General features: G+C 40.8%; 1 protein-coding gene across 1 annotated transcript; it reads left to right on the forward strand.

The window, feature by feature from the left end:
* The first annotated feature begins 397 nt into the window (after positions 1 to 397).
* On the forward strand, positions 398 to 18,994 carry NUS1 (NUS1 dehydrodolichyl diphosphate synthase subunit). Its single transcript, XM_017829070.1, has 5 exons — positions 398 to 932; positions 8,988 to 9,110; positions 11,556 to 11,708; positions 15,665 to 15,764; positions 16,463 to 18,994. The coding sequence occupies exons 1-5, from the start codon at positions 542 to 544 to the stop codon at positions 16,551 to 16,553; spliced, it is 858 nt and encodes a 285-aa protein (XP_017684559.1). The 5' UTR covers positions 398 to 541; the 3' UTR covers positions 16,554 to 18,994.
* Positions 18,995 to 19,232: the final 238 nt, after the last annotated feature.

The raw sequence follows: 19,232 nt of genomic DNA on the forward strand, positions 1-19,232 counted from the left end.
CGGGCGCCAGGAAGACCAAGGCGTGTGTTCGGAGAGAGGAACGGGCCCCTGGAGCAGCCGGGAGATTGGACAGCGCTGCGGCCCAGCCCGAGAAATGGTCAAGGGCCGGGCAGAGGTCAGCGCGAACCCACGCCCCCCGCCCACACACCGCCACTCTCTCTACCCCCGACCAGGTACCCGCGGGGCCGCCGCCCTGCCCCAGCCCTGCCCCAGCCCCGCCCCCTTCCCGGTTCGCCCCGCCCCCTCCCTGGTCCGCCCCGGGTCGTTCCCGGACCCACCTCCCCTCCTGGCCCCGCCCCCTCCCTCCCTCGCGGCCACGTAATTCACGCTCCGCGGGCGGAAATGACGTTAGCGCCCGGCGGCCAACGGGCGCTTGGCGTGTGGCGGGTCGAGAGGTGAAAGAGCAGGCGGGGCGGCTGGAAGATGGCGGCGCGGGTGGTTGCCGGGCGGGGAACGCGGGCTCTGTGAGGGGATGGCGGCGGCGAGGCGGGCGGCGCGCCGCGGCTGAGGCACCTCCCGCGCGTTCCTGTCGGTCGGTCCCATGAGCGGGGCGGGCGGGCTGGCGTGGCGCGCGCTGCACGCGCTGGTGCGCGCCCTGCTCTGCCTGCAGCGCGCGCTGCTCGCGTGCCTCCGCGGCCGCGCAGCCGCCGCCGCCGCCGCCTCCTGCGCGCTCCTCGCGCCTGCCGCCCGCGCGCTCGGCCTCCGCGAGGCGCGCGCGGTCTGGCGGCGGCAGCGACGGCGCGCTCCCGGGCACGCGGCGGCGGCGCGCGGGCGGCAGCGGTGGCGCGCGGACGGGCGCGCCCTGGGGAAGCTGCCGGTGCACGTGGGGCTGGTGGTGACCGAGGATGAGCCGAGCTACGCCGACATGGCCAGCCTGGTGGTGTGGTGCATGGCCGTCGGCATCTCCTACGTCAGCGTCTACGACCACAACGGTGAGCGGCGGCGCGGCAGCCCCGAGTCCAGGCCCCCGGCGGTGCCTGCCCCAGCAGCGCTTCCTGGCGCGGAGCCAGGGGGCCGCCCTCTCCTGGGGTCTTCCCAAGCCCGGTGCCAGCCTCGGTGCTAGCAGCTCCTTTCCCGTCCCCTGGAGCTGCTTGGCCGCTGCAGCGCTCCTAGCCTGGGGAATGGCCCTCCTGCCCCGGCTCGTGTGTCGGGGTGACCCTGTCCTGCCCGCACGCTGAAGGGAACAGAAGGTAGGGCCTTTCTAGAGCATTGTCCCTAGCCCTGGGCTGGCAGGGGCTGCTGGCACCTGAAAGCATGATGGAGTAGGGAAGAGCTTTAAGCTGCCTGCTCTTATGAGCACTGTTCATGAGCTATATGTGAATTTCCAGAAGTGAATGAATGAAAGTAGCCATCTATTTTCACATACTCTTATGTGAAAAGATAGGATGGACAGGTAGTTAAATGTAATCATGTGTGTCTTGTGTGCTTCCAGACCACCATTATGTGGTCTGCATTTGGTGCTGCTTGGCATTTGAGTTAAGCCTGAACCAGTGCTTGTGGAAACTTTGGTGTTTTTTTCATATCTGCTCTGTGGTTTTATTCATTACTGGGTCTCAGGTGTAAGACTGTTGAACTCTTGCTCTTGCAGATATGTTGATTCCACATCATGGGGTATCATAAAGATAAACTCAGAGTTTGGATTTAACAATCTGAAGTAGTCATGCAACAAATCTGTCTTCCTCACTTTTCCTATTGAGAAGCTAAAACCTTTTTGTCTAAAAGCTAAAAGCTTTCCTTGAGCATAGGCATTTGTGATTTTTTTTTTTAATTTTTATTTTAAAGCACCACCATTTATAATTCTGTTTCACGTCTGTTCCTTCATGTGTGAAACAAGACTCAAAGGATTTGACTTTCACTAGTTTCTCTAAGATTATTATAAGAAACTGGGCTTAATACCAGTCAGCACTTTAAACTGGCCATCTGTGCAAGGCTGTTGTGGAACTTGATTATGTTGTGTTTCAGAGGGAGAACACTTCCTCATTTGGAAGTCAAGGAATGATATAAAATATTTGTATAATATCTCAAGGATACAGAAAACAGTGCCTTCTGAGAAGTCATTTGTATGTTGACAGTTTTTGCTCTGGAAAGCATTCAGCCAGGTGTAATGCTGCAGAGCGAACATTAGTACCAAAGAAAAGTGAGAATTTCCCTCATAGCCTTAAGAGAGACATTTTATTGTGTGGGATCTCTAACTTCTTCTCACCTCAAGTAGGCTATGAGCAGTATTGTCTTATATGTATGTGTGTTTAGATCCTTTTTAGATTCCAGCACTGTACTGTACAAATTATGCATCTGAGAACTGGACTGAGGAACAGATGAAGCAGAGAATCTTGTTTCTTGTTGGTTTTGGCTTTCAGCTTGCTTACTGTGCAACTCTGAGGAGGGAGAAGGCACCAGCCAGTGCTTAGGTAGCCACTGCTGCTGAGCTCCTGTCCAACAAGGTGGAACCAGTGCTGTAGCAGTGTCCGAAGCATTAATTTTCGAGAAGCTACTACTGCTTCTCCAACGTGTGTTGATATCCAGTCAGATCTAAGACTGACTGTTGCAAGACTACGTGTCATGACCAGAAATGAGAAGGTTTTATCCTCTGAAGAGCTGAAATAACCTTGCAGAACAATTGTTGTTGCTAGCAGTTCAGAAAAAAAAAAGAATCGGATTATTTTCTGCTGTTTCTATGTATTGTTTCATTCATTCTGAAGTTATGTGTTAAAAGATTTTGCTATCACCTTTGAGATCTGAAAATATTGCTACGATCTGGTGATTTCATTATCGAAACATATACTTCTCAGTATTTTGTTCTTCTGTTGATCATCTGATACCAGAATATGCTAGTTTATTTGCCAGCTTGAATTCCAATTTGTTGGAGCATAACTGAAGAAGGCAAGACAATGCAGAGAACTAAACTGTTTTAAATCAGTGGCTTTAGCCCAACTTTCAGGGTGGATGAGAACAGCCTGCCATTACACATCCATGTCCTTCACAGGTGTTCAGTGGGACTGTCTAGGATAGCAGCCACAATTGCTTGTTGCACAGCGGAGCTTTTTAGACTTGATTTCAGAGCGTGAGCAAGTAGTTATTCGTGTATATTTAGTATATGCTTACTTCTGGTAATAGCACATACGTTGCCTTTCTTTTGGTGCTAAGCTCCTTATGGTGTCTCGATTGAGCCTACACCATTTCCAGATAGACTTGTCATTAAGTAGGATGTTGCAGTTGCTGCTAAATCTGGTCATGAATAATAATGATGTCTGGAACTCTGAACAGTAACACTGGTATAGTGAAGGTTAATAAAGTCAGGTACAGCTTGTTCTTATCAGTAGCAGGGGGTGAACCTTAATTACAGTGTGCACTTGTTTCCGTCTTCTCAGATGGTGACTCTTGTGGACTGAAGCTGAGGTGCTTCAGTTATAAGGTTCTGTGTTCGTACAACTGTACCAACTATTGACTTATGAAAGCCCCCACTGATGCTGATTGTGGTGGAGAAGGAAAACCAGTGATGAGTGCTCTGAATCAATGTTAACTGTAGTGAGGTATACTTTAATTTGTTTCCTTTTCCTTCATTGCATGTTTATAGCACTGAGATTGTTTGGATCGCAGCAGAAAACTTTGATTGTAAGTGTGGTCTTCCATGGCTGCATTTTCTGGAAGAAATAATGTGTCAGTTTCTTGCAGAAGGATTAAATTCAAAGTGTGTCCTTAATTGCCACCTCTACAGGAAGAGAGAGCATATGAAGTTCTTTGCAGAAGAAGTGCAAGATAAGCTCTTTATTTGTTTATAGTATGAATTTCTATGTTTTTAACAAAATTATTAAATAGAGGGTTGTTTGTGTATTCTTCAGTGTCCAATAGTAGCTGTATTCCAGCTGACGCCGGTTTGCTACAGCAGCTGCACCAGTAACTGTAAAGGCAACTTGGCTGGAGTTGTGCAGGGCTCAGAACTGAGACTTTCTCTGCTTCCCCAGCACACTTGGAGGCCTAAGGTGGCCCGGCTTTACTGCCTCTTGTGTGGAGGGGCCCTTTTCATTATCCCGATTTTCACTGATGTGCAGCAGAACGAAGCCATAATAAACTTGATGCTGCAGGGTGCGCCTTGGTTAGTAAATGCAGTTTGACTAAAATTGTAGGGGTTTGATCAAGATTTATTTCTGTTGTCTGCTGTATTGCCAGTCCTATTAGTTGGTAGAAATCCAGCCATGCTGGTCAAGACCTTATCTCTGAGGAAATACTGAAGCCTTCCTGCAGTCAAAAGGCAGTGATTGTGCAATTATGTAGTAGCATTTAAAATATCTTCTGGGGAGCAGAAGCATTTGACCAGTGCTATGTACTTAAACTTTTCTTTTGTTCGTTGTTTTGCCACTTGGGAAAGCTTGCCTGAATGTTACTTCTGTCCATCAGTGAAGCTTTTCTGAAGTAGCTGGGGACAAGTCTGGAGTGATTTTTGGGAGCTTGTTGAATCCTGATATTTGGGTACTTTGGGTTCCCAAATAGATGCTTCAGGTTGAAGGTTTCTTGTTCTCAGTACAGTGTGACTATATTGAGAGCCTGGGTTTCCTCATCCTAGCTTTAGCTTTCCAGTGAACTGCTTGCTTCTGACCAGTTTTCTCTTAGAATTTCTTTGAAAGGCTAGAGTACTCCAGTATGCAAAAGAAATTATTTAATTAGCCCCAAACGTAGGCTTTTAGTCTCCTCCAAATTAGTTGGTAGTTGTCTGATTTGATCAATCCATTAAATTTTTTGGATGTGTAGTGTGTTCATTTAACTGGGGAAGATGAGTATGTTGTGGTTTTGTGTCACAGGAACACTTGAGATACTGCTATCACATGGCATCTGCTGTGGGATTTCACTCATGTGAAACTTCATGTTCAACAATTGTGTTTTGGTGTTGAGTTAAGAGTTCTCAGACCACATTTTTTAAAAGAGCTAACGCTAGTCTGTAGTAGGTAATGTCCTTAAAGGTATGGGAGATATAAAGTAGTATCTCTTCTCTCAGTTGCTGATCTCCTGTTCTGGTGCAGAATGCCCCTTCAAGAAGAACTGTGTGAGGAATGGTCACCTACAAGGTTCTAACTCAGATTCTTTGTTTGGTTAGCACTATTAAGTGGCTTTAATCTGGCTGAAATTTAAGTTACTTCAGCTGTATTCAAACTTGAATTAATTTTTTTTTTTTGCTAGGCTCTTGGAATAAAGGTATTTTCTTCTGGCTTTCTATATCCTGTGAGGTCCAGTGTAGTGACCATGTCATCCTCCATTATCACCCAGCGTGATCCAACACAAGGATGTAGGCAAGACTTGTTCATGTGTTCAAAAAGTTTCTTGCTTGTACATTCTTTGAAGTGGATTGATTTGACATTTCTCAAAATGCTAATATTTTGATGCTTTAAATAGATCGTTACCTCATAACAATTACAATAACTTTTCTTGTTAGCACTGGAAGAAGCTGAAGAAAAGCAAATAACTGGAATGCTGTGGCAATATGTTCTTCCCTATGCCCAACTTTGGTTAAGGTCGTCCCTTGTAAGGAAGAGCTGACTCTTATTCTGTGTTTTACCAGATTCTGCTGCTTTAAAAAGCAGGCCAATTGAGAATGTTGAACTTTGAGATGCCACCAAGGTGTTAACAGGTGGTGACTGTTGTAGTCTAGTTAGACAAACAAATGCTTGACATCATCAGGTGTTTCTCTGTGCCTTGAAAGTTTTTGACTTCTAGTTCACAATTCTTGTCACTTTTGCCTCTGCTGAACTCTCAACCTCTTAATTACGAATTTCGTTTGTCAGTCTCTAACCCTAAAGTGCTGCACCACCATGGTTGCCAGCAAAGGGGCCTGGCTTGTAGCTACTGTAAATCCAAGCAAAAGGTATGTGCCCTGGAAAAGACCTGTGTAATGGGGGACTACTGCAGGAAGCTGAAACACTTTTGGTTGGCCTCAGCTCCAGTGGGAACTAATGAGCAACAGCATGTTTGCAGCTTCTGTTGTAAAAGCAAGTATTATCCCTGAAAACAGCTCACAGGTTCTCAGTAGTTGAAAATAAAAACAAACAAAAAACCCAAAACAAACAAATGCACAAAACTAGAATTTTTATACTTTTGCTTTGGGAATTATAGTGCTTAAATATGTGTAATTCTTAGAACACTTCATTTGCACGAACTTGCAAAGGCTTCGGAGTTCTGACTGAACAAAACGATTTCTGCTTTTCAAAACCAGAAATTATTTCTAATGAGAAAATAATGATGATTTCATGTTTGTGTTCCGTATTAGAAATAGTAGTAATGCTGAAATCTTTTCCACTTAACAGCAAACAGCTGTTGTATTGCTCAAATTTGTCAAACGTTAACTTTCTGTAACATTAAAATCATGTTATGGACTTTCTTTCAATTTATGTGGGAGACTGAACAAAGTTGTAAGGCAGCAGTAAATCAAGACTTAAGTTTTGTTGACTTTCATTAAAGGAACACTTTAATTCTCTTAGTGAGTTGGTCTACTTGTGCACTTGTTTGCTCTTATTTTTCATGTATAAATTAGCAGCAGCATCTTCCAGAGCTAACTTAGGTATATTTCCAAGGTTTTAAAAAATGAACCTTTTAGACAAATGGGGGTTTGAGATATTGCAAGGGAAAGGAACATATATCTGAGCCACAACTACATAAAATGTTTGAAGTCAAATATGAATTTGGCTCATGAACATTGCCTTTGGCAGGACTGTGTTTGCAGTCATATGCATTCATAAGTGTCTTGTTCACTGAGTGAGAGACAAAACACTGAAGCAGTAAAGTTCCCAAATGCTACTAGTTTTAAATGAAGATTTCAGTTAGTTTGGATTTTTACTACCTTCTGCTGTGCTTCAAGATCTTCTCTTCAGGAAAAGTGCATATGTGTCAACGTTGCTGCATCAGTGGGAATTTAGATTTGGTGGCCTTTCCAAGAAATGGATACTGAAACTGTATGGTACAACTACAGTAGCTTCCTGCTTTTGTTAAACTGCTGTTCTAAGAGCCACACAGGACCCGAGTTTCAACAACTGGGTGAGATAAATGAGGAGAATAGAAGGGTGATACTCAGATAAATCTTAATAACACATTTAGCAAGTCTTCTGTATCTGCTGTGTGTTTAAGGACCTTCACTTCAGAGCTGGAGCAAGTCCTTTATCTGATGTCTGGTTTTACTGAGCAGAAAACACCTTGGTCTGTTCTTTTGTTGTCCTAAATGTCCTCATTTACTTTAGAGCTAGAGTGAGGATTCTTAAATCTATTATTCTGATCTTTGACAGGAATAGGCAAAAACCTTTCATGAGAAAGTATTTGGTTTTATTAGTGTTGGGTGGAGAAGGGGAAGAAGGGAGCAACTGCCTGTTTCCCAGATTGGGAGCCTTTCCTAATTATGTCATGTCTTTGTCTGGATACTGAACATAGGTTTTTTTTTTCTCATCTCAAAGTGTATGGAAGTCAAATGAGTCTTAGAGGTGAAGCACATGTGACCTTGTACAGATCTTAGTTGAAGATGGTGCAGGATTAGCAATTGCAGTAGCAGCACTGCTCCTGGCTGTAGGTGTAGGGAAGACAATCAGTGCTAACCCTAACACAAAACAGACTTAGCCAAGTGGAGTTGTATCAAACAGTATTATTCAAAGCAGCATTCTCAACTGCTGTTATGTATAAATATACACTACAAAGCAGGAGCAGGAAATCTTAACAATTTAGTTTAGACTTGACAAAAGTATTTACCCTCTTTTCTGTGGGGGTTGGTGTGTTACCAAGATTGCTTGCCTGTAAGCATGTGAAGTCAGTTATAAACATCACTAAAACTTCTGTAATGAAATAAAGTATTTTATTTTACAGGAAGTATCCAGTATGGGAAAAAAAACGGATACTTTACCATCTATTAAAACCTCTGATGAAACCAGTAGAAAAGTAGTAACTCATTAGACCTAAGGGCTAGCATGTTAAATAAATGCATTGTATCGCTTCATATTGCAAACAAACTCCTGGTGTATTATGGTGTTAATCCAGTGCTTATATACTGTTTGACCTCTGCTGATGTGGAAACTTGTAGCATTTCCAAATGCTAGAACCGGATTGAGGTGATGAATCGTAAGCCTGATGGTAAAATTGCATACAAATTCAGTGTGTCTTGTAAGATCAGTGTATGGGCATTTTTAGACTGGTCAACAGAGGTGCTTGACATAAGGTTTCTGAATGAAACTTGGTAACAACCTCTGAATATAATACATGAAAGCACTGTCCAGTTCCTAAGTAATATGCCTAACCATGCTTTTAGATTGTAAATATTTAAGTTGTAACATTTAGTTTCTACTGTGGCTTTTAATTAGAAATTGCTGCATTATGTTTCTTAAAAGCTAGAATTTATTTTAGTACAGGAACCCAAGTGTGTTTGCTTAAGCAAGTTTTTGTAATTTCCTGCACTCAAAATGTGTCTGCCATAATTATTTAAGTATGAAAAGGCCTCGGACTGCATTAACTGCTTGGAATATACAGCTTGTGAAATTCTCTTATTAGGAAATTTGTGGTATTGGCCATGGCGTAAGTGTGGATGGTTACCAAGACCTGAAATGCTGATTTAGTGGTGACTTGCTTTGTTAGCCTGCAGCCCTGGGGTGGAGCACTAAGTGGTAGCAGACTTCAGCAATGTGGGCATTGAAGAAATTTGGTGTTAATCTGACTTGGTGGTTCTGTCCTGGTAGGTTATTGCTTTCTCAAACTATTGCTAGCATACTAAGGACAACAAAGTAAGTCCTCCACAATTTCAGCTTGCTACTTAAATCAGGTGGATGAAAGAGGAACAAAAGCATATGAGTTCTTTCCAAGGTTACTGAGATTAAGTCACGTGCAGTAGCATTTGCTTTGCATTCTTATCTGTGCTTGTGAACTCCAGTCTGAAACCAGTACTGACTACTTTTTTCTTCCTGCCTAGTGTCAAATTTGTTTTGTAGCATGCTTTATAGGAGTTGGTTGACATGCAACTTTTTTTAAAGGTATTTTCAAGAGGAATAATTCAAGATTGATGGATGAAATTTTAAAACAGCAGCAAGAACTCATAGGACTAGATTGTTCCAAGTACACAGTGGAATTTGCAAATCAAGACAAAACTGGTCAAGGTAAGATGAACTGCAAGGGGAGCTTGTTATGGCTCTAAATTGCTGTATATAAATCATGATTCTGCTTTTACTTAAACACATTCCTGTGTACAGTGACCTTTTCCTTCTTTAAGCACTGTTTATCAGAACACATGCAACCTTCCTGGGCTAGTATTAAACTTTGATTATGCTTATTTGTTCTTAACTAACAGCTAAGCATTGCTCTCTCCTCGCCATAGTAATCATTACTGGGTGGCCTGATTCTCCTGTTAGCCTGACTGCTGTGCCATGACCCCTTCAATGCAGCTATGTACCTCAACGCCCCACTGTTTCAGTGAAGTGAATTCTTTTACTGAAACTTGAAAAAGCACGGAATACTAGCAGGAGAACTGATGTCAACTTAACAATGTGTACACTTCCACTTTCCCACTTTGAGGGGTATGTTTGGAGATGAAGAAGGGAAAGAGCAGAACTGCTAGTTGTCATGACAATATATAATGACACCAGGAAGGTAAAGGGCATAACTCTAAAAAAAAAAACAAATAAATTTGGTGATAGCAGCTCTTGCATGTGGTTAGATGTGGAAGGCAGGAGTATGTTTCAAGGTTAATGTTCCTTATTCAATAATATCTACTGTAAGTGTTCGTTACTGGAGATCTGCTGCATAACACAAATGCTAGAAGTCTGTTCAAAATGTAATAAATCACAAGCATGTACTTAAGAAAGCAGGCATTTGTCTTAAAGGGATAGGCTAGTGCTTGCAGCTGTCCTAAATACAACTCGTAATATTTAAATACATCTTGTAATAAAAAGCCAAACAACCCTTATGTTTAAAGACCATCATAGTTCAAAAACTTCTGAAAAGACTACACAAGCTGTAGCCCTTCCAGCTGCATTTAAAATGCTACTGACTGAGTTTTACTTACCCTACAAGAGATGACAGGGTGCCATAATCCTTTGTGCCAGTTTTCCAGTATAAAGTTCAGTGTTGTAGCGTGAGCTTGCCTTATGAACAACTTTGCCTAAGGTGTTAGCATTTACATGGAAGCACCCAAGTTTCACGTTACTACTTCTTATTCCTGTGAGGTTTGAAATAACCAGCAGAAAATGGGGTAGAGAGGCTGTTAATATGTTAAACTCCAGCATGCTTAGCTGCACTTACCTAAATCAAAATACTTATGTTCACACCAAATGAACTACTGAGAGACTTTGGACTTGTTGACGGAAAGAGTGCATTTAAGTCTCAGGAACCTTTTGTACTGGAAACTGTGAAAAGCAGGGGTGTTTTCTGTTCTCTTTAAAATTTTCATTCTCTCTTAGAAGACTTCAGAGTCAGGTCAGATCCTTCATGCTTTGAACTGAACAAACTGATGTCTATCCAGTTTATTATAATAACCTGCAGTTTTTCACTTCTTCTGAAAAGCAAAATGATTTATCTTACACTTATAAACACTGTTAGAGAAATATTCTTTAACACAGGACATTTGACAAATCAAGCAATATCAAGGAACAATTATTTTCATTGTGGTGGCTGAGGGTTTTTAGGTGATCTTATGAGTCTTTTGTCTGTGCTCTGTGGTCCTTTGCAGTCAAGTTCTACAGTTCTAAAGTATCTGGTTTTAACTAGCTTAAGTTCAGTATAAGTCTAATGTGTTCATACACTAGAATTCAGCCCACTTATTTCAATTTGACTATAGTGCACTATATGTAGCCTTCAGCTTCCTTGTAAGCTTACGTCTTAGGTACCTTACCAGAACTGACAGTGATGCATCATGCAGCGTGAGAAGACTTTTGCCTCACAATAGTGCAGACATTAAGGTTGTTATTATTGTGAGGTGTCCTCCTAAGTTGCAGCCATTATTACTGATAAATAGGTGAATTCTGGACTCTATTATCTGGTTCCTAGCTTCTCTGTAGCAATCTTAGATCAACATTGTAACTCTTGCATCAATTTTGAAGTGCTGCTGGAACATCTGTGATCACATTGAGGGAGGGCCCTGGCTTAATCATTGTGACACATGAATGTCCACAGTAGCTGTTAAAAACACCTTTCTGTTTTAAGGTAGGAATTAGATTATTCTTTTTTCTTTTTCCTGAACTGCAGGTCTTTCTGCATCGCTTGCTACCCCTTAGTTTCCTATCCAGGCACCTTTCCTCTCAGTGCTTTGCCTGACAGCATAAAGAACCAATGCAGATTCCCTGGGAAACTCTCCATTTCAAGACTGAATTAAAGAAACCCCTTTTCTTAAGACTACCCCAAATAGTTGCCTTAAGCTTGTGTTTTAGTAATACAGCAAATCCGGAAAACTCTTACCCAGTTCTCTAAGATAGATAAGGTTTATTTATGGCTAGCTGTAATATATGAAGTAAACTACAAGTTACTTGTAATTGCCTCCTGTGAGTATCTAAAGCATATGCAAAACAATTATATTTCTGCTGCTTTTAAACTGTGTTTTGTACTTTCAGTTTTAAAATGCCAATCTACATTGAAGGTGCTGTCTCCAGAAGATGGAAAAGCAGATATAGTAAAAGCTGCTCAGAACTTCTGTCAGTTGGTAGCACAGCAGCAAAGAACACACACAGACCTGGATGTGAATGTGTTAGACAACTTATTAAGTAGTAAGTATAATATGGTATATAGAGAAAGAGTACTTCAACCATAACAGATTTGATTTGTAGTATACTTATTGCTTGGAATGTATGCATCTTGATGCTTAGTCTATCAGAATAAGTTATGATTATGGCTTTCAGTCTTCTGTTAAAAATTTCTTACTGGTTTACTCCCTTTTGAACTGCTTCTTTAAGCAGAAAAAGTTTAACTTCTTGCAAGTTAGCGTGCTGCAAATGTGGGTATGCACAGTCTTTTCCAGATCTGGTTACAGTGATTAAAGCTGTTACTGCTGCCTGACTACCACCCTGAGTGCAAATGAGAGGGCACCTGGTGATCTTTTGTTGCTGTATAACCCACACTAGTTTAGTTTCCTTCATTACTAATTCATGCAGGTTCCTGACTCTGTGCTGAGGTGTGTGGCTATATGTAATAGCTGTGAAAAGGGCAGGGCTGCTCTAAATACCACATCCGGGAAAAGCAGTTTCGAACAAGCGTCCACTTTTCCAGTGGTACTAGGGAGCTGTAATAAGTTACTCAGCTTTCCTTGGTGATCAATGCATGTCGATTGCAGCTTGGCAGGGTTCAAGTTTTGGGTTGCAGGCTTCAGCTTGGATGCCTGTGAGCACATTATTGTAGTTTGGCTTCCATTAATTGGACTGTAGAGAGTGATTTCTGTTTTTCAAGTGGATGGTCAGCTGAATTGCTCTGTGAACGGACTTCCGTGTCAGTTTGGACACTTCAACCTGAATTCTGTCCCTATTGTCAACATGCTACATCAGAGCTTCTCCTGTAGCAGAATAATTAAACATATTTACTAAGGCACCTTAAGAAGTAGCCTAAGACATCTATCCTGTTATACCCCAAAGGCAATTTAAGGAAATTAATAATTGCTTCTTTACAACAGTCACTACTTAAATGTTGAACTGGTGACAATTGATACCCATCTATCTATTTTGGCCAGTTATGTGTAACTGAAGCTTTTCAAACACTTGTTGGGGGATCTTCTGTCTGTATAAGTGTCTGGATATATTAAAAGTATTAGGTCCAGTCTTAAAACAAGCATATTTATTTTTGAAGTATTGCATGCTAGCTGAGCATAGAAGGAGAAATCTCCTAGACTTTTAACCTGTCAAAACTGCAAACTTTGAAAACAGGCTGCTTAATCTATGTGGCTAATGACTGAGGATAATATCTATAACTAGTCCTGTTTATTAATTTGCTTTGGTTTAATGTTTAGGACATTGTTGGAGGTGAAGTATTCTTTCATGACTTATTTAGCAGCCGTTTGTGAAACTTCATTTTAGTTGTGGGCAGATTTAGTTTTTGTGCATCCTTAATGAAACAGTATCAAGTGCAAACATCTGTGAGTTACTTATCTAAGTTGAGAATGAGTTCTGAAAACCAATACTTGAGTAGTTATATTTTTAGGGTTTGTGTTCATGGTGTCTTCTGTAAGTTCTGGGCTTTCACATTTTGATTTAAATACCTGATAATGTAGTTTTTAAACTTTCTGTTCATGTTTAGGATGCAGTTATTGAAGCCTAGTCCTAAAATGGTATGGCTTTTTTCATTCTTAATCCAGTCATGCAATTAATTCTTACAGCTTGAGTTTTCTGCAGTGTCAGAGCACTTTCTTCTGAGCAATGCCTCAGCTAACCAGCTTGTTTTCAAAAAAAGTAGGTGCCAGCTGCATTGTAATATTGTCTCTACTTGCTGTCTGCCTTACAGTAAAAAACAACTATCAGTTAAGGCTGCTCAAGTTGCCCTGTAAAATCTATGTGGAGAAAAGTTGTGCTATCAGCTTTACAAATTCCTTCATGTTCCCCTTGCACAACTCCTGACCTAGAAGGGATGTTGCCAGATTCCCATCCCTTGAGTGTGCAAGTCTTTTGGCCTCTTTTTTTTAAAGACTGCTCCCAAATCCTTCTCTCTTGCGTGTTCTAAACTTGAAGACTGCTGTAACTCTAGCAGCTCTGAGGGAGCTTCCAAATCTAAATTATATGTAGTGCTGATATGTTTAGTTAGAGAAATAGGTGTAGAGTGGGAAGCAGAGTGTACTGTGTCTTTTAATAGGCTGTTCTGACAGTAATACTACAGTGTGCATTTTCATTTTCCTTCAGCTAGGAACCAGAAGGAAATGTTAGAATTAACTGGGCTCTCTGAAGGTCTTTTCCTGTTTGAAAAGCCATTGCAGTATTGAAGATCCTGCCGCTGAACCAGCTGAGGAGTACTCAGCTACTGAATCAGCTGATGAGTAAAGCTGTTCACTTCCTCCAGAGTCCCCACTTCTAAGTATTCACTGCTTCCCTGCAAAGCTCTTTTGCACTAACATGCTAGCTTCTGAACACATAAGTGGCTTTTGCTTTACAATTTTTTTCTTAACTTTGAGATAAGATTGGACTGTGGCACAAGACACTTGTATGCAAATTTCATCCTTCCTTAGAAATGCACTTGCTTTTACCTCTAGTAAAAGGATGACTATTGTGATGATTCCGTGGGGAGGGAAAATGTGAATGTGAACTTCTTGAAGTCTCCAGCTTCAGTTTGAAAACCTGGGTGGAGCAAAATGTGATAGGACTTTAGTTAAGCTGCTCTACAACTAAACTGGAAATTTTAAAAGGCTCTTGACTGCTTTTGTTTAGTGTTATTTTTTGTTTGTTTGTTTTTTAAACAAATGAGAAAAAAATGAGAGAAAATGCTTGAAGTTTGGAGCAAATAGGCAGTATTAAACTTTATCTGCTAGAGGTAGTCATTATGCAGTATAAGCACTCTTGCAGCTAACTTGCAGAACTGGTGAATAATGGAAGGGGTGACAAGAAATAGCACGCAATAATCATGACTAATTGCAGCATGATAGCAAAGCAGGGTTTTGACTGCTGGAATGCTTTTCATATGAGCTAGCTGGGTGCAAGAAAAACAGCCTAGCTTCTTGGGTCCCCTTGGGGTGCTCTACTGGTTTTCACATGTTGCTCTAATCAACTTGCTAAAATTAACAGGAAAAGCTGAACTCATGCTGTTCATTCTGAGCCTATTTCCTGTCTTCCAATTTTAGCCTGGAGTAGCCTAGGCACTGCAGAAATATATGGAAGGGAGACAGAGGCAATAGTGTTTGGCCACTGATTATCTTCTGCCTCAAGAGATGAATAGGGTGCTCTTACTAAGGAAATGACGGTGGCTGGGGTTTTAAGGTATGAGTAATAAAAGTGTGGGCACCTGATGAAATTCATCAGTGTTACCTAGCTCTGCCCTGAAATGGGTCACGATGTCCACATAGTAACAGAGAAAAAAAAATACTGCCCTGTTCTTCCTCACTCATCTCACCAGAAGGATGTCAGCTGCAACAGTTTGCTTGAAATTTTGTAGTAAAAGTTGGTTTTAAAGCTTCTGTGTAGCCCCATACTGAGAAAGAGACGAGTCATCTAACAGGGTATTATTTTTTCAACTTGTTTCCTTGATGGTCTGTAATATCAAGTTGTTCTTCAGTGAAATCTCCTTAAGCTTTTTTTGTGTTAATAGTCCTTTTACTTGACTGCAGCTCCATGTAGTTGAGTAAGGACTGTAGTAGGTAGGATCAGGGTACAGCATGTTCTATGCTACTAAAATAGAGTTTGCCAAGACAAAACTAGAGCAAATCAGATTAAACTGCATTGTTAAGGTTTGCTGTTGTTCAAAACAATGTAACTGTTCCTGTCACTTCCAAATGAAGTCTCTATAAACTACCTGGCATAAAAATAAGAGGCCAACTGGGCCTGCAGTGGCCACCTAAGCTTTTGTTCAGTTGATTGTGTCAGACGTTTCAAGATCAGTCTGTCCTCTTGAGCTTTTAATTGTTAACTTGTCCTTGGGAGCTTCATTTAAAAGAAGAGGGGGGAAAAAAGCGTTTACTAAAAAAGCAAATGCCTTAGTGTTTAGAACTAAAACAAATCCTCTGGTGAATTAAATAAAACCTAACTTATTATTACAGGTACAAATGGATTTCCTGATCCTGATTTAGTCTTGAAGTTTGGTCCTGTGGACAGCACATTAGGATTCCTTCCATGGCACATCAGACTGACAGAGATCATGTGAGTTGCTTACAAATGCTGTGAAACAGACTGGAATAATATCTAGCTAAACAAGCGTTTATGTGACTTAGCTTATGGAAATAGCTGTAAGAGGAGATTTATCTAAACAAGTGTCTGGAGATAGATTTGAGGGTGTTTAAAAGTTATGAAATGAAACCTGTCAACCATTCATTATTGTTTTTTTAGTCTTGATTAGGCAACAGCAGGCTTCGTGCTTCAGGTTTAAGGAATAACTTCTGTCACCACCTAGTCTCAGTGATCAGTGTTCCTTATGTTGATTTCAAGTGGCTTACCGGTTTCTAATGGGGAAAGTAAAGATATAATGGAAATACGATAAAATAAGATGATCGTGCGTCTGGGTTACTTTCCAATTTTAGCAATAACTGAACTGACTGGATTTGCTGTACTTCTTAAATCTGAAAGATTTTATAGGGCATTGAAATATCAGGACACACCTTTGTAGCTCCAGCTTTCTCACTAATTTGAAGGGCCCTGTGTGCTCAGGAGGCTTTAATTTAGAGGGTGACAGGATATTAACAGCTGGTTTAGTTACTAGAGTTGAGTGACAATAACCATGCTGAGAACAACTTCACAAGGTTGCTCAGACAATAGCTTGCCTTTAATGATATTCCTGACTGGTCACACAAATAATGTGTTTATAAAAGCATATTTTAACTTTTTTTTTTTTTTTTTCTCAGTTCTTTGCCTTCCCACCTAAACATCAGCTATGAAGAATTTTTCTCTGCCCTCCATCACTATGCAGCCTGTGAGCAACGCTGGGGAAAGTGACTTCTGGCTGAGCACGTGGAGTCAGGCTTTCTATGGGAAGGAATCGATGTCTGTTTACAAGCACCTGTGACCCATAAGTTTGGTTCATAGTCCTTTCTTAATTTATCAAAAAATTCAATAAAGTGTCTTACCTTTCTAGACAGTCTGTGTGAATGCGTCAGAATCTATGGGAATGGGGAATATGTAGATTTCCTGTATGAAAAAAGACAGTTGTAAGCAAAGCTGTTCAAAGCTGAATTACCCTCACTTTCATGTCCAAGTGACCAAAAGAACATGCAAGAATTAAGTTTTGTGAAATCTACAGGACAACATAAATAGGAGTTCCATGCCTTGAAGGTCCTTAAATCCAAGAAAGAACTCTCATCTTTGTTTCTTCGTAATTCTTCATGGTCAGGCATTTCAGAGCTAATGGTTTATCTTCGGATATATTTACTATATAATATGTGAATTCCAGAGAAGTTTGTTTTGTTAACTGAGAATAGAGACTGCTACTTGGCTGGGATGACTAAGCCAGTTGTAGGTGTCAAGTTCTAGAAATACTAAGAAGATTCCATAAAAAGGAATGGAAGCTTCTATGGTGAGTTAGGCAGTCTGTGTAGGACTAGTCATCTTCTCTTTTTTTTTTTTTGTTCCCCCTCTTTGAGATTGAATGAAGGTATTCCCTACAGTCTTGAGTGAAACATCTCTTAGTTCAGTTTTCATAGGGAAAAAGCATAAACAGTACTATGTATTGTTTGTATACCTATTTGCCCCATAAAATGCTCACTTAAGGTAACAAGCAGGCTAAGGCTCTGGCATCACTTGCTGAAAGATTTGAAAATGAACTGGGTCAACTTCCATGGATAATGCGACTTGCTGCTTCTGTACCCAGCAAGGGAGACTGCTTAAGCCTTTTATTAGGTTTGTTGTGAACTGAGCATTACAAGTTTGAATGGAGGTCTGCAGCAGACGAGATGGAAGATGAAGTGAAGCTTCACTACAATATCTCAAAACTGAGATAATATATTGGCTAAATGGTCTTCATCTTGGAATGCCCTGTTTGAGTTACATTCCTATTGTTGGAAGTAATTTGAAATTAAAAGTTTATGGCAGCATTTGGACAAAGCAATATCTTTAGAGCTGTATTACTGGAGACTAATACTGCAGCCTTTTGCCTTGCAGGCTGTAGAACTGTTGGACGCTTCATTCTGGAAGTGTTTCCTGTTTCCCTCTCCCCCCACCTCTTCAGAATGAGTGGCTTTATCTCCTTTGGGATAGCCATGTCACTGGAAGGGAAAACAACTGCTTTTAAAAGGGAATTGTCACATTTTGAATGAATGTCTGCCTCTGTGAAACGGTGTATATTAACTGTTGTTGCTCGATGTAATGTTACAAAGCAGATTGCATAAACTCTTAGCTGCAGTTTTTCATCACACCAAGATCAGATTGCAGTTACAGGAGACCTGTGGTCTGCTTTATCTTATAAAAAAGAAAGGTATGTTTATTCAATTAACTAATGGTTTTGGCATCAAATTGCTTTCCATATGAGCTGGAATGCTCAGACTAACATTTGCAGACTGCTCTCCTGTGTGTGCCAGGTCCTGTATTGCAGAGAAGGTCAACAATGCAGTGTGTTTTATGGGTTCTGTCATTGACATAGGCAAGTTTTCTCACTGAATGTTAAGTTTAACTTTTTTGTGGGGAGTGGATAGCCTGTTGCAGGGTATCTGGAGTATTGAAATATATCTGTAATATGAATTTGTTTCATTAAAATGTAAGGTTGTGTTTAATTTACCATATATAAGTGTTACTGTGTCACTGAAGCAGTTCTAGTGCTGGCAGTAAAGATATAAAATGGGAAAAGCTTAGTGTAGCCCTCAAAAGTAATGGTAATGTATTTTCTATATTTGTGTCAAACTGCCAAAGAATACTTCTAATACCTGAGTTCCCCTCAGTTCTCAAACTTCTGCATATCTCAGCTAAAGAGATTTGTTTAATATTGGAGACGGATCTTAAGGCCTAGGATTTGTCTATAGAGGATTGCTTAATGAAACTAAAATGATTAGTTCAGCTGCATTTGATTCAACTTAATCAAATCTCTTCTGATGGCTAGTTTAATTGTGAATTAAGTGTTCCTCCTGGAATTACTGTAGTTGAACTAATCCCCGTTATCACTTTGTTGGGATTATTTTACTGTCCCTGTGTGGGCAATCTTCAGTGAGGTGTGCCAAATGCACTGTGCATATCCATGACTTGATCTCTGAATGTACATCCTTGCAGTTAGCGCCTCACCCTAGCTTGTTCTGTGTGAAGGTCTATGGTATTGCTATAACATGCTGTTTGGGTACCTGTACATAATGTGTAAAAGGAGTTTTTATGATTAGGGAATCAATTTATTGAACTTTATTATTGACAGCTGAATCTGTAAAACAAGAAATCAATAAAAGACTATAATCTTTCTACAGGCTATGGTGATACATGAATACTTCTGGAGGTTTGGCTGGGGAGATGTAGCCTGATTGATGTTGCTACATCACTCTGGAGAAGTAGAGAACTTCAAATGGTGTGCTCTTTTTTGTTCTTAAATTACTTTTTGTAGTGTAAGAACTGGACAACTTTTTTATCTATCACTTCCAATTCATTAGAAGCTCTTATGAAAGCTTTCATAATAAAGCATTTACTGTAAAAATATTTCTTTGA

This window comes from Lepidothrix coronata, unplaced genomic scaffold (genome assembly GCF_001604755.1).
Source record: "Lepidothrix coronata isolate B3197 unplaced genomic scaffold, Lepidothrix_coronata-1.0 Scaffold5, whole genome shotgun sequence".
Classification (NCBI taxonomy): Eukaryota; Metazoa; Chordata; class Aves; order Passeriformes; family Pipridae; genus Lepidothrix; species Lepidothrix coronata.